At 42.6% G+C, this 15,453-nt stretch overlaps 1 protein-coding gene across 2 annotated transcripts; it reads left to right on the forward strand.

Annotated features, from left to right (window-relative positions):
• The first annotated feature begins 998 nt into the window (after positions 1–998).
• On the forward strand, positions 999–15,230 carry cpt1ab (carnitine palmitoyltransferase 1Ab (liver)). Of its 2 annotated transcripts, none has more exons than XM_053885470.1 (19): positions 999–1,124; positions 3,322–3,486; positions 3,792–3,934; positions 4,498–4,669; positions 4,917–5,018; positions 5,124–5,261; positions 5,689–5,766; positions 6,446–6,553; positions 7,210–7,297; positions 9,240–9,435; positions 10,483–10,671; positions 10,749–10,854; positions 10,962–11,078; positions 11,376–11,540; positions 11,974–12,105; positions 12,184–12,336; positions 12,413–12,526; positions 13,748–13,840; positions 13,903–15,230. In XM_053885470.1, exons 2-19 carry the CDS (start codon positions 3,346–3,348, stop codon positions 13,987–13,989), a joined length of 2,322 nt encoding a protein of 773 aa, XP_053741445.1. In that variant the 5' UTR covers positions 999–1,124; positions 3,322–3,345; the 3' UTR covers positions 13,990–15,230. The 2 variants fall into 2 exon arrangements, with proteins under 2 accessions (XP_053741445.1, XP_053741446.1); XM_053885471.1 differs by lacking the exon at positions 7,210–7,297 and adding an exon at positions 7,743–7,827.
• Positions 15,231–15,453: the final 223 nt, after the last annotated feature.

Genomic DNA, 15,453 nt, shown 5'->3' on the forward strand with positions numbered 1-15,453 from the left:
ATTATTAGATTATAGATTATAAATATTTAGATTATCAAGATCTCATCCAACATTGAACAATATAAAATACTGTAAGCCTAATCGAAATAAAACGTCATGGCGATTAAAATGTATTTGAATATTAATGGAAATACCCAACTAAACTTGAATACTGCTCTCTATAACTGTCCAGTTTCTACACGTTATCTCCCTAACCTTGAAAGTCACCTCCTCCAGATTAATCTTGTGTGGTGAGTGGGAGCATAGATAAAGGAAAGGTCAACAAATTATAAATTAAATGAATGGATTAGCAAGTTTCATTAAATATTTATTGTTCCAAGCAGAGAGATTGTCCAGGAAAGAAAATATGATTAAAAATACTGCAAAAGTCACGTTTCAACAGACATAAAATAAATCACAGCACCACATACTGAAAACTCTGAGAATGTTTTTCTCTTTCAGTGCCTCTAATGCTCTTCCATACAAACCTAAAATAAAGCAAAAAGGAAACATGTTAGTCACTTAGTTACTAAACTTGAATGATCCTTTTGCATAGGATTAAGCCATCCAGCACCTGATAGTTAAAGCTGCACTCATCTCATCCTATCTCTTAAATCCAAAAGCCTCCCTCTCAAGTATACCTTAACAACAATCCTGTCCAATGGTGACTCACAATTTAAGATTGAAAATGGATGGGAACATACTGTCATTGTTTTCTCCTGTTGTCAAAAAGGTAATGCACCAAATGATCAATATAATGCTTGATAATAATTTTGATCTATTCCACTTGTGCTACGGCTCGACATTTAAATAACTTGCCGAGTCTTTATATCATTATTGGTCCGGAAAAGCTTTAAAAAAAACGCCAAAATACTACTGTTTCTTTTGCCTCTGGTGTTCATGAAGCAGCTGCTGCAGCGTGTTGATGTGGTGTCCTCAGAGTACCTTGCAGTACTCGTTTGCTCCACACAAGGCGCTGTTGCGTTTAGGGTGCGTGTATTTACCAACAAAAGTAGAGACGAGTGACGTCGCAGAGGAAGCGGGCGGTGTATACAAGTCTGGCCCCGTCAGTGAAGACAGTCGGAGCTTGCCGAGTTGTCATCTCGTCGTATTCGTCTGTCCCATATTTTAAAAAGCAGAGCTCGGTGAGTTTTATAGTCCTATTTTGTGCTTCGGTCGCCGTTCTGTGTTGACTATCTTCTCTCCACATCGAACATGGCTTCGCGGTTTTGACTGGAAAAAGAGCAACACCGTTAAATGTTGCGGTTCAGACCCGCAAAGTTGACAACAAAAATAGTTGTGTTGTCTTTCATTTGCTGTGTTACAGGACGCCTTCCTATTTTTCTTGTTGTTCACAAATATAGACTGTATTCCATATTGCTTTCCAACCTTTGCTAATTGTTTAAAAATGAATATTGACTTCACCCTGTTCCGTTTGAATGAACGGCGACTTTACCTGCTTCTGCTTTGTGTTATCAGCGATGTAGGCAGAAGATCAAATTAAGGTCATTCATTCACGAACACCTGGCTACAAAACAAACACAGCCTTGTTGTAATTCAGTATTCATCATGACTAAGGTGTCTGGACGAGGATGGGACAGAGATTTTTATTTGGCAAAACCGGAGAATCATTCATGTCAAGTGTTGTGAAGGTCAGAGTGCGGTTCAGCAGTGAAAAAGCCTTTTAGAGATGTTTACATCTATTTTAATATTCATTTGGCGTTTTATAATGATGTCTCCTGTTCAATAACATTATGCGGTTTATTTATATCAATCTGAGGTGCACACCAGCAGTGACCCCATTTCGCAAACCACGTGGGCTGAATGCCACGCTATTAGATTCCGTGTCATGTTGGCATGTGTTGTTTGTAATTGTGCATTTCTGCAACACACCTCGCAGATTGTGTCGAGTGTTGCGCGGATGAGGTATGAAATGTTCAGTGAATTAGGGCAGTGGGTGTAGTTGACATGACTGATGGAAGTCAGACCGGCGTCTGTGTGTGTGATGTCCAATCTGTCGATGTTTTCAGGTGAAATATGGAAACCCAGTATGCCAGTTTACGGCGATAGATAAGGACGCTGCCAATAGACAATTTGGCGAATTTGTTTGCTTTCAGTTTTAGCTGGTATTGCAGCGGCACTGTGCGACGACCTTTCCCCCAGTTTCTGCAGCAGAGGGTGGATCATGTGATGCAGAAGCGTCGCGGGGGGAGGGGCGGTCTGCTGGTGCTCTTCTTAATAGATGAAGGCTCCAACTAGACGTGTCCTGTGTAACAACCAGGCCTCGTCGTAATTTAGAAAATGGTCTTCATTTCACTAACCTGTTATATTAATATTAATCTCCACATACCTGTCTGCACACAAGCCATACTTCGCATAATAGTAGTCCTGTGACTATCTCTGAGATGATGCAGATCTCCATGCATGGATTCACCCATTAATCCCTGTGTTAAATATAGATGTGCTTGAAGAAAAATATTGAAATGATAACTAATTCATTGGCTGACTCAATGGCCCTACAAATATTCTATGTGTTTAGGCTTTATGTGGCCTGTAAGAAGGAAACACAAACTCCACCCCGGAAGGTTTGCTCTGAACCTATAGGTCCCTCGAATAGATTCAAACCTTTCTGTGATGCTGAAGCCTTGACCACTGCAGCACCTCACCAGGGGGAAATTGCTGCAAATGTCTTGAGAAGGTGAAGACTGCAGCCCCGCGTGAGCGCTGCTTAGTTGATGAGTAGGTATTGTGTGGTGTTGGACTTTGATTCCAGTTTAACCAGTACACAGGTGGAAAACTACTTTGGGAACCACTACAGTGACTGCTGAAACCACTGAGATGTTTCTTGTCTGTCAGCGATTATTTTCTTTTTACTATAGAAATGTTTGGGATGCTCAAATACGTAAAAAATAAGGTTTGATACTGTGATGGCTTTTGTCAAAATGGATTCCTAGATGTACCTGTAAAACCAGTTTGGCATTAGAGGATTGTGGCACAAAGGTCTAGGTCTCCTGAGGGATGTCTGCAGGTGTTAAGTTACTGAAACCTGTTTTGCTCATTAACTACATAAGTCAGAACACTATTGTCGGATGTACGTTTGATCGCAAGTTGAGCAAACTGACAAAACCCACATGTGACTCTTGGTCCAAATGTGCCCGGAAATATCACCCTGGATACACAGTTTGTTGCTAGTCCATTTGCTCTTCAGAATACAAATGACTGCAGGTCTGTTAAATTGTGGTAAATCATTTTTCTATTCATGGATCGCTTTTTACACATTGATGAAATTGTTCTTTTTCCCTTCCAAGTCTGTTTGGTAATGACTCTAATTCTCTTCCACAGTAAGCCAGTCCAGCAGGAGCCACCATGGCAGAAGCGCATCAGGCGGTGGCCTTTCAGTTCACCGTCACCCCTGATGGTATAGACTTGCAGCTGTGCCACGAAGCTCTTCGCCAGATCTATCTTTCTGGTCTTCACTCCTGGAAGAAAAGATTCATTCGCTTCAAGGTGAGGGAAAAGAGAACGGTGAATTGTGCGTGGTTACTGAACAGTTCTAGGGGAAACTGTGGCTCTTTGTTTTTTGTTGACTGTATGGTCACCTGCTGTCGCATGGTCAATTGATTCTCTACGAGATTTTTCAGCCCTAGCCCTTGGCCGATTTTCTGTTTACACACTTGTTCTCCAAGTCGCTCAAGCTCGATAACCGACTGCCATTGTCTTTAGTGTCCAAAACACAGATGCTTGTGACTAAGAAAGCCTTTAATTGCGTGGTCTGCCCTCCGTAACCTCGCACTTGCTGTTCCGTCTTCCAGAATGGGGTGATGACCGGAGTGTATCCAGGCAGCCCTGGTGGCTTCATGGTGGTCGTGGTTTCCTACATGTCCTACAACAAATACAGAGGCCTGGACCCGTCTCTGGGGTTGATAGCAAAGCTGGGCCAGCATATACCAATAAGGTGAGAAACATTTCAAGTGTGCCATTGTAAGCATTACGCATCCAAGCTTTTTATTTTTTCCATCTCTTATCTGTAATACTCCTGGAGATTATGATTGACAAGCCTACTTTGTGATATTGTGCAACAAGTTCTGCCTGTTAATGTAGACCTTGAAATGCCTAACTGGTCGGCAGTGTGTGGAATTTGTCGGCCTCCTTTTATTTACTGCTGTTAATCATACAACCCTTGTTTAATGATTACCTTGTTATATTGTTCTGGGGGAAAGTCAAACGCTTATCTAATTATCCCTGTAATATTATTACGCTCAAGCTGCGACTAGTTTGTTTAAGACATAATATAAGATATAAATAACAGAGCTTGTTGTGGATGGCTTTTGTAATTCACATAATAATCTTAGATTTAAAGACGGCTGCGTTTATTGGAAATGTGAGATTAGAAAAACAGAATCAGGAAGTCACGCTTTAAGCAATGGTGTTTTTTCCCCACAGCAGTTGGTTTGTCTAATAATATCTTTATTGGAAGTGCTTGATTCCATTTAACATCCTCTGCCTTGTTGTTCACAGCAAATACATGTCCTCCAACAGTCAGATGATCGTGGGGGGTGTGCTGGTGGGCACAGGCCTGTGGGTGACAATAATAATGATTATGAGGAATGTCCTGAAGAGCCTGTTGTCATGGCACGGCTGGATGCATGCACGTCACGGCTCGGTGTCCTGGTCTGCCCGTCTGTGGATGGTGAGCTTGTTATGTTCTTAGCCAGCTCAGTGCCATTAGATAATGTGTGACTGTTGACTGCTACCAGCAACACATGCTCTTTTTTATAGAGATTTTTCTCACAAGTTGTTGCCCTGTCAGTGTATTTGTAATTCAGAATTTGAACTGATATAAGACTGAGATTTTACAGTTTTTTAAGGCCAATCCTCAGTATTAAAGTTGCATGCAGCTTTAACCGACCTCTAACCCTGTCTTTTTACATTTTCAGATATTAGTAAAGGTATTTTCTGGTCGGAAGCCGATGCTCTACAGTTTCCAGAACTCTCTTCCAAGACTACCTGTACCGCGTGTCAAGGACACGTGCAGCAGGGTAATTTCATCTTTCTTTCCCGCTCAAAGTCTATCCAAACGTTACGGGACTAAGTTTGGACTGATGTCTTCTTTAATTCATGCTATACCTCCTCAACATCCACAGTACTTGGAGTCTGTTCGCCCACTCATGGACGATGAACAGTATGAACGAATGAAGGGACTGGCGAAAGATTTTGAACAGAATCTGGGGCCCAGACTACAGTGGTACCTCAAACTCAAATCTTGGTGGGCTTCCAACTATGTAAGTCAGAAGTCCTCCTTACCTTTTTTTACCTCTTTTGTTTGATGTCATTACATTATACAAGAAGGTCAAAAGTGAGGAGAGATCTATGACTAAACACACTTAAGTACATGAACCAGAAGATAAATGCCTGCTCAGAGGCTTGTTTAAGATATTGATTTATTTCTGAAATAGCAAGTCACAAGCTAATCTTTTACTCTCATTTATGCTTCACTTGAGGCTTTGGCCTTAATCCTGTCAAAACAAATATTTGTGTTACAGTCTTGATCAATCTTCTTTTTTCTTTGTCAGAAATAAATCAAACTGTGAAAATATGTGTCACTGGATGTTTGGAACTGAATCATGGTTTAACGTAATCATTGTGTTTATGGCTTTTATTTGTTCTCAGACGGCCAAATCGTCCTGTTCTCTTTATCTTTGTCTACAGGTCAGTGACTGGTGGGAGGAGTACATCTACCTAAGGGGACGTGGGCCCATTATGGTCAACAGCAACTACTATGCCATGGTAATTAAGTGCTCATTACGCTCCATTTTAGCCTCTATGATCTTCTACTTATACGCATATTTACTGTTACATTACGTTACACCCTATTTTGACTGTGTCATTTAACCTGCAGTAATTGTGTTAGGATGGTTGAAAACCTCTCCAGAAGTAGGCCACTGTTAAAATCTGTTACCAAGTTATTAATATTAGGATATATCTGGAGTATGTCACCTCATGTGCTGTTTATATTAACCGAGAAAATGTGTCTTATTGTAGTCTTGCTATGATTAAACGTAAAATAAAAAGTCTATGCAGCAATAAGACATGCGCTGTGTATAGTACTCATTCTGCCACCTAAGCAGTCACTGATATCCCTCCCAATGGCTCAAAGTGTGATCTCAAGGTTACAGATTTTGATCGAATATTTTAGCCGTTGTGTGTGTGAGAACTTCATTAAATGTTTATTCAACCCACAGGGTTGACAAATAACTATAGAAAAGTAACAGTAACCTGCTTTCTGACATGTAATCTGGCTAGTCCGCAATACTTCCAAATATATGTTGCCCGAACACAAATAGCTCAATAAACATTGTGACACAGGTTTAGGCAAACAAGCGTGAACATTTAAGCACAGCAGCAACTGCATCCCTCATCTGCATCAGGTCAAGTGCTGCATTCAAGTATTTCTTGTTCCCGACAGGACTTCCTGTATGTGTTCCCCACTCCAATCCAGGCTGCCAGGGCAGCTAACGCCATCCATGCTATCATGCTGTACCGGAGAAAACTGGACAGGGCGCAGATCAAACCAGTAAGTGGCAAACAATATAATAACAAATATAATACGTAACTGTCATCCAGTTTTTCCATTTTTTTTTTACCCATGTAAACTACGAAGTTCTGCTGTGTACCTTGCTTAAACATGTTAGCTAGCCCTTGTTTGTCAGAAGTTGCTGTGACAATATTTACTTTTCATTTACACCGTGCATTATTGGAGAGTGGTGGTTTTTTAAGGATCTTGAATGAAATTGAAAATGTGCCTCCACCACTCACTAAATAGCTCGAGTGACATCGCTTTTTTTCTTAAGTTAAGCGGCTAAGGCAAAATAATGCTGTTTTTCTCCTAGTGGTTCTAAGGTTTTAAGCTTGTCATTTGGGCGGTGCCACAGCTAAATAATATCTCCATCTGGTCCTCCAACTTGACAAAGAGGCGGATGCCTGGTGTTGTTCAAGTTGGTCAGAGACCTTGTGCCCGTCCTTACTCCCTGCTGCTAATATTTTCCCTGCTGACCGGCATGGTATTGTGTCCGGCGTCGTCTTGTTTACAACCCGTCGTGTGAGCGTAAATGTATCCTGAGGAACCAAATATGTGCATGTTTGTGAACTCCAGTGCATGCGCTTGCACTGTCACTCACATCCAGTTGTGTCTGACCTTTTGTTCTTTCGCTGTATTGGACGCTGCGTTAGATTTACTTGCTGGCAAACAAGGTTCCTCTGTGCTCGGCTCAGTGGGAGCGGATGTTTAACACCACCCGCCTCCCTGGTTTGGAGACAGGTAAGATGAGGGCACACTCCTGCTGTGCTCTCTGACCCCATCCTACGCTATTACCCTCACCATGGCAGCAGCCATTGGAAACCCTGACTCCTCTCCTTCTTTCTCATCAGCACAGCCATGAGACATGCCTCCAAATTTTATGCTGTAATTGGCAGTAAAGCATTCCAAATGAATTTGAAGTATCAGTCAATCCCAGGCAAGATGTTCAATCAGGGCTTTGCTGTTGGAATCGAGGTGGTTGGCTGTTGGTTTCTGGACCCTGTTTTTGTCTGCACCCCTGGAGTTCATCCAGGGATCCTCCTGCTGCTCATCAAACCAATCCTCATCGCTCCTCCTCCACCTCATCCATGTTCCTTCCCCGTTAGCTGTGGCCGCTCCACTGTAGGGACTTGTAGTGTCACACTTTGGCATCTTTATTTGTTGACTCTCCCCTCTTGCTTTTCAGCTCATGCTCCTAAACACTATCCCCATGTGTTCATCCCAATATGAGCGTATGTTCAACACCAGTCGTGTCCCAGGTGTAGACACAGGTAGAGTCTTATAGCAGTGCTGCCTCCTCCACACTACTCCAACTGTACTTCTCCTCGGGACAGTATGTTGCGCTGTTTAACTGAGCGATCCCCTAACTTGAATGATATTGCACGTGAACTGGTCTTTGCACATGTCGGCGACTAATTTGCATGCAAAGAAAGTGCAGTCTCACTTGTGTCGTAATTCTAAACCCCAGCTCTGTCACGATAAGTAACCGTCTGAGCTGAAATGACTATAAATATGTGATATATTTACACATAACTCACTTGCATTTCAGCATTAACCCTTCAATACTCAAATACAAATTCTGTAACCCGATTAATATGCTCCAAAATCTAAGTGAATTATTACAATTTCAGTGAGCTTTTTGTTAACAGTAGCTGAACTAACATGGCATGTTTTTTTTTATCTGAGAATCTTTCTATTTCTTTCCTGTAATTTAAAATGTAACAACATATAATTCCTTTAAGAATGAAGTATTGGACACAGTCATATTGGAATTACACAACCTTAAAAGATAAGACTGTAGCTCATGGGAGGAAGTTCAACTGTCAAAGAGCATTACAGCAGGCAAATGTTAAACTTCGATGATACATTACTAGTTATGGCACATGATTCTTATCTTATCTTCAGCTCTGTAGTTATGTTTTCTTTTGCTCCCCATGGGCAAACAATTATAAAACCAAAGCTGCAATGACCTCAATATTGGCTGCATATTACGAAATGCAATCTTAAGTCTGAGATATTCAAAACACAAAGTGAGAAATACTGAAAGAAAGTTCAGATGAATTAAAGAAGCTGCCTTGTGTCTGAGTCTCTAACTTTCTTTTTCTTCACACACACACACTTGTTAGACCAAACGTCAAGTCCCGAAGTAGTAAATAATTACACAAAAGTGTATTTTAAATTCGTCTTGTCCGACTAATGGAACACACATGGTTAAGTCCAGTGTGATGTGGATGTGATTGGCTGTATGAGACTTAATGTAAGTATCCTTTTTGCTCCCGCTTCAATGGTTGTTTGAACACTTGAGCCCCACAAAAGTTAGAATCTACCTGGTCAAATGGATTATTTTGGTCATTCCCTCTGCAGTTCAAACAATCTTTGAAACCGTTCAGTCCGCTCTTCCTTTCAGATAACTCCCCTCTTCATATCACGACCTGCATGTTCCATTCCGTTTCTTTTCTTCTACTTGCAGTACAATGAGTTTCTCTTAATAACTGTTGTGCCATTTACACATTCGAAATAACTTCATACTTTAACATCCTTTAACATCCATTTTAACAGTAGTTTTCAATAATCTGGCAATGATGACACACCATTAGTACTCATTTGTTATCGTTCGAGTAAAGCTCAAACGGTTGCGACCATTTATCCCTGTGTGTCTTCATCGCTGCTCCCTGCCTCACAGACGTCCTCCAGCACATGAATGAGAGCAAGCACATCGCCGTGTTCCACAAGGGTAGATTCTACAAGGTGTGGATGTTTTACGACGGCCGGCTGCTGCTGCCTCGAGAGATCGAACAGCAGATGGAGAAGATCCTGGCCGACGCGTCTGAGCCGCAGCCCGGAGAGGAGAAACTGGCTGCGCTGACTGCCGGGGAGAGGTATGTCGCTTTTAGAAGTTGCTCTGATGCTACACAGATATGGGCCACTCGCTCTTGTTGAAATTGGAGCGACTGACGCTTGGCTATTTTGCATGCTATTTGCAGAAACAAATAGCAAAAAATGTATTTGTTTAAAATGTCACCAGAAATAGGTGGGTAATATGGCAAGAATACACCATGATTTATTTATTCATTTTTAAATAACTGTTACATGTCTTTTGCATGATTTTATTCTAGTTTGGGGAATGTTCAAACAAATCTTTAATATTCTTTGCCTAAGCTTCATAATTCACATTTTGGATTTGGTTTATAGAAAGAATGTGACCAAATCCATGCCATCTCCACGAGATTTTATCGCCCACCTCTATTGCTGGACAGGTTAAGTGAAACTGGACCATTTCCCACAGTGCACCTGACCGGCTCTCACAGTACACTAGTGGAAAAACACTGCTTTCAAAACACCTCAAACAACTTTTATTTTGTGACCTTTTCCTCTTATTCATATTGTTTATGATATTTATGAATTTGTGGTGTGAAAATTGTTTACTTGAATTTATGTATGGTACCAGCAACTTTATGAAGACTGTGAGCTGCTTCAAGGACACTGTGACCTTTAATATATTCATGATGTGGTTTGCGGAGGGGTAAAGGGAACAATGTTTTTGTTGAAATCGTTGCAAAAAAAAAACAGGAAAACTTGACTTAATCTGACCTAAAGCGTCACATTTGTGTGCTTGTCTTGACTTCCCAGCAGTGTTATTTTGGGGTCACTGGCTGAAAAGTTTGAGAGCCTCTGATCTGAGACGGTGATCCCATTATTGATGCATTACAATAATTATTGAATTAACAAGATAAAATGTAAAATAAACAGGATAATATGTTTAAGAGGGTTTTTTTATTTAAGTGTATTTTATTTTGGAGACGGCCCCTGGTAGAGTAGCGGGTGTCCCCGGTACGACGCTTGTGACCCCTGATCTGTGTGGTTTTATCAACCAGTTGAAAACTATAAGGTTCCTCTTACGACCTGCCGTGTCTGGTCTTTCTCAGGACCCCGTGGGCAAAGGCTCGTGAGGAATACTTCAGGAGTGGGAAGAACAAGCAATCTCTCGACGCCATCGAGAAAGCCGCCTTCTTCGTGACCCTCGACGACACCGAGCAGCGCTTTGAGGAGAAGGACCCGGTCGGCTCCCTGGATCGATACGCCAAGTCCCTGCTCCATGGGAAGTGCTATGACAGGTGGGTTGCCAGTTTCTTGTATACTCCACAGAATCCATTCTGCTTGGCTGAGGTGTCTGCCGGGGTTACCTCTGCAGGTGGTTCGATAAGTCCTTCAACCTGATCGTGTTCAAGAACGGAACGATGGGCCTGAACGCTGAGCACTCCTGGGCAGACGCTCCCATCATTGGACATCTGTGGGAGGTGTGTTAAGTATCATCTCAGCCAAATGAGCTGCTGCTCCATGCTAATGAAAAGGCTAATCTGATTTGACTGCACGGATCGTCTTACTTTGGGACTTGTACTTCCAGCACGTACTTTCCATGGACCCGTTCAAGCTTGGATACACCGATGATGGTCACTGTTGTGGAAAGCCTCACCCCAACCTGCCTGGTCCCCAGAGACTGCTGTGGGACATCTCTCCCGAGGTACCGTCCTTCCTAGTGGGCTCATTGCCTCCCTCTAGTGGCCACCTTCAGACTCACAGCTTGGGTTTTAAACAGTTTTACCCAATTTATGATGATCATGTCTTTTAAATGACTAGATTTGTTTTCCTCCAAACTGTTTAAATTGGACCTTAACACTTGTGGCGAGGCACTTATAGTATTTCTGACACAGGCTTTTGCTGATTTCCTTCGCCACATTATGGTGTTTTCTTGCACCAAAACTTTATTTTCCTCTGCTGAATGACGCTTTATTCCTTCCCCCTCACCCCACACACACAGTGCCAGGAGATCATCCAGAACTCTCTCACCGTAGCCAAGACCCTCTCGGACGACGTGGACTGTCACATTTTCCCTTTCTCCGATTTTGGCAAAGGTCTGATCAAGAAGTGCCGTACCAGCCCTGACGCTTTCATCCAGATTGCCCTGCAGTTGGCTCATTTTAGGGTAACTATGTGAATCCTTTCTATTTTCAGGTGTCAGCCGAGCTTCACTCAGACTGACAGTAGAGGGCACTAATGTCTTGCAACAGGGAAGCGAGGAAATACAAGGGGGATCCGTGTAGTAGTTCATATGCAAACTATTTTAAATGTTGCTTATGAATTGATCTCACAACGAACCTGAAGTAAACGTCCCTGTGGTTAAAGTGACTCGTTTGATGCTCTATGCTATGACATGATATATATATTTATATTTATATATGATTTATTTATTACATAATTTTTTAAAATTTGTATTTTGTCGTATAGCCCAACAGGATTTAAGTTTCCGTTCATTTATTATTATTATCATTTATTATTATTTTAGAAAGAATGCACCGAAGATAATATGAAGTGCAAACACAAGGCACTTTGAACTGATGTCCTCGTATCTTGGCCAGGACAAAGGGAAGTTCTGCCTGACCTACGAAGCCTCCATGACCCGTCTGTTCCGTGAGGGCCGAACTGAAACCGTCCGCTCCTGCACCATGGAGACATGCAACTTTGTCCGTGCCATGCTCCGTGACGAGACGGTTGGTCTGAAGCTTCTCTGTCCTTCTGCCCTCTGCAATAATGATGGCACTATTAATTGCTCCTAACTTCCCCTCCAGAGAGAAGAGCGTCTCAAACTGCTTAAAACAGCAGCGGAGAAGCACCAGAACATGTACCGCCTGGCCATGACGGGCAACGGCATCGACCGCCACCTCTTCTGCCTCTACGTGGTGTCTAAATACCTGGGAGAAGACTCCCCCTTCCTGAAGGAGGTAGCTGCATCCGCACGTTCTCCAAACTCTTATCGCTTATTTGCAGAGGTTGATGTGGTTTACTCTGCTGTGCCAGGTCCTGTCTGAGCCGTGGAGACTCTCCACCAGCCAGACTCCTCTGCAGCAGGTGGAGCTGTTTGATCTGGTGAAGCACCCGGAGTACGTCTCCTCTGGAGGTGGATTCGGACCGGTGGGTTGACGAATCATCCTATGGAGTTGAACGATTGAGAATGTTTTAGCTGAAATCCACTTTTTTATCTTGAGTTGTTGGGTCGCTAGCGTAACCTTATTTAAAACCTGTCAGTGCCTGGTCACTTCTAACTTTGGGGTTTTGGATCCTATTGAAACCACTAGCAATGCTACATGCTAACCAGTGCGATTGAGTGCACAAAGACACGAGAGTCATCATCTTGTCTAAGATCAGAGACACAAGTTATTATGGGATAGCTTTGGCATGTTCCTTTAAATAAGGACTTTCTTTGGCGTTTGTCATTCCCCTCATCTAATAACGTTCATATTTATTAGAATAATAAGCGTCATTTCCCAACTGTAATCTGCTACTTTTATCCCACGGTTGTTGTAGTAAACTGTTTCATTTCACCCCAGCCAACAGAGTGGTCGACGTCTGTCCGTGGTTACTGTAATTTCCAGACTGTAAGACGCAACTTTTTTCTTGCAGTCTGAACTTTACGGCTGATATATGGATTTCTACAGGCTAAAAACCGTCAAACCGATGAAATCACAGCTGTTTTATTGAACTTAAAACATTCAAAATGTGCTGTTTACTCCCATGTCTGCGGCTCCGCCCACAGAGCCGAGAGACAAGAAGCAGCAGGTCAGACCGGCTGTGGTGTTGGAACTTCAGACACACAGGCAAAAGCAGCGCATTTTGAGCACTTTAACGTCAATAAAAGGTGTAACAAGTTCATGATTCAAGTTCAGAACATTGCCCAGTTCTGAACCCAGTCTTGCCCAGTCTCCATGCTGAAGCCCGGTTTCCAAACTAGTTTAGAAGTGATCCTCTTGCATTCCGAAGCTGGGTGCACCGCTGACCTTTCAACGGGGCAGACTGCACCACTGCACCCGCGGCTTATAGACTGGTGCAGCTTTTATATGAACAAGATCTATTTTCCATTCAGTAGGGCTGATATTCCACTGCAATCTATTGTCAGGTAACTAAAGTATGTAGAAAGTTGTTTTTTTTTCTCGAATAGAATTATTTGTGACCATTTCATTTTTTTTACAAGTAATTTTTTCGTGGCTTCCTTCTGTGTTTTTCACTTTATATTTTGTTTTATTTTTGGGGGCCCACACACAGTTGTAACGTGACCTATTTTGGAAATGTCATTTCCCTTCTCTAAGTCAGGAGTATACGGACTGATATCCCAAAACAATGTTGCCATCTCTCCAGGTGGCTGACGACGGTTATGGTGTCTCCTACATCATCGTCGGGGAAAACCTGATCAACTTCCACATCTCCAGCAAACACTCGAGCCCTGAAACTGTAAGTCGACCTTCCTCCTTCAGCCGAACAGAGCTTGTGAAATGACCGCGTTTCCTCCTCAGGACTCGCATCGCTTCGGCAGCAACATCCGACAGGCCATGCTGGACATTCTGGACCTCTTCCAGCTGGACAAGAAAACTTTAAAGTGATTGGATCAGAAGGGTCATTCTTCCTCAGTGTGTACAGAATCACGACGCGGGTTTTTGGGGTTATTTAAATTGACGTACCAGGAGGAAAAAAGGTTAATGTATTTAGAGACTGTCATTTTGCTTGTGTTGTTGTGTACTGTATATAAGTAACTATGAGTGAGATTTGGGGACGTTTTGGTACACGGTAGTGCACAGAAAGAGGTTTGTATTTATGGGATCGCACGCACCAGTGCCTTAGTGACCCACTCATGACGAAAAGGGAGGTGAACATGTGAGCTGCTTTCATTTCCAACTGACGGAGGAACCAAGTGAGATTTTAAGTTGATGCATGAAGACACACTTTTAACAGTTTTCGGTTCGATCATCCACAAACTGCGGCACCTTCCTCATCTGGTTACACTCGCCGGTTCATTGGTCTGGTTCAGACAGTGTTGAGAATGTTTTTCGATGGAACTTGCCTTTCTGAAGTTTGCAGTCTCGGTTGTACAAAAGTTGCTCTTCTTTTGTGCGTCACACAGTTAAGGTTTTAAAACATGTAGGTGCCAGCGCAGACGCACCCCACGCTTGTACACGGTGTACTAAACACACTACTCTCTTTGTGTGTACGTTAGGAGCTTCATTTATCATGTCTGCCTTTTTTAGTTTTCCTCACCGAAGGCGCGTTGTTTTGTTTCTTACTCAGGTTCATGCGAGTGCCGCTAGCGTCCGCGGGAGTAGCGCTTTTATCATTTTTCGTGCCGGAGTTCATAGAGTTGAAGATGCAGTGCAATGCAACGTGTCGGAGCTGGAGCCTTGTGTGTGTGTTAGCGGGGTCACGTCCACTACACCTGCGTATAGGAACATGGGTGTAGCTTGATGATCCTCATTGTTTCTTGGAACGCGATGGTTTCCACGAGCGATATCACAGCTGTTGTGGTGCTTTATATCTGACATTTCTTCTCCACAATTTCTCTTATATATTCATGTTGTCAGTACATTATATTTATTTACTGTAATAATCTCTTACGCTCCTGTTTTTAGATCCGAGCGCAAGTCTTTTATGTTTGTTTTCACATGGTCTGAAGAATTGTTGTGGATTTGCAATGTGGGTAGAGGCCATGTTTACGCCGCTGCATGGCTTCCTGGAAACAGCCGCTGTACATGTTTGCCTGTTTGCCTTGACATTAGTACAATGCATTTGAAGAAGACAAGCAGCTGCTATACCAAAATGGATTTTAACAATAAAGTGAATGTGACACGGCTGAAGCTGAGAGGAGTCTTATTTTGAAAGTGTTTAAAGGGATGTTGGCGCACACGGTAGCTGAGAAAGTTGATTCACTAGTGATGGATTGATGAGGTTTCATGAAACAGTGTCCTGATTCTCAGAGGCCACCAGATGGCGCTTCTGCTGTGGAGGGTTTGGACTTGAACAACTAAGTCAATGAAACCTCATTTCGGAACCAAGAGCTCAGGAAACTAACTTTA

The sequence above is a fragment of the Synchiropus splendidus genome, chromosome 14 (assembly GCF_027744825.2).
Source record: "Synchiropus splendidus isolate RoL2022-P1 chromosome 14, RoL_Sspl_1.0, whole genome shotgun sequence".
In the NCBI taxonomy this organism is placed as follows: domain Eukaryota; kingdom Metazoa; phylum Chordata; class Actinopteri; order Syngnathiformes; family Callionymidae; genus Synchiropus; species Synchiropus splendidus.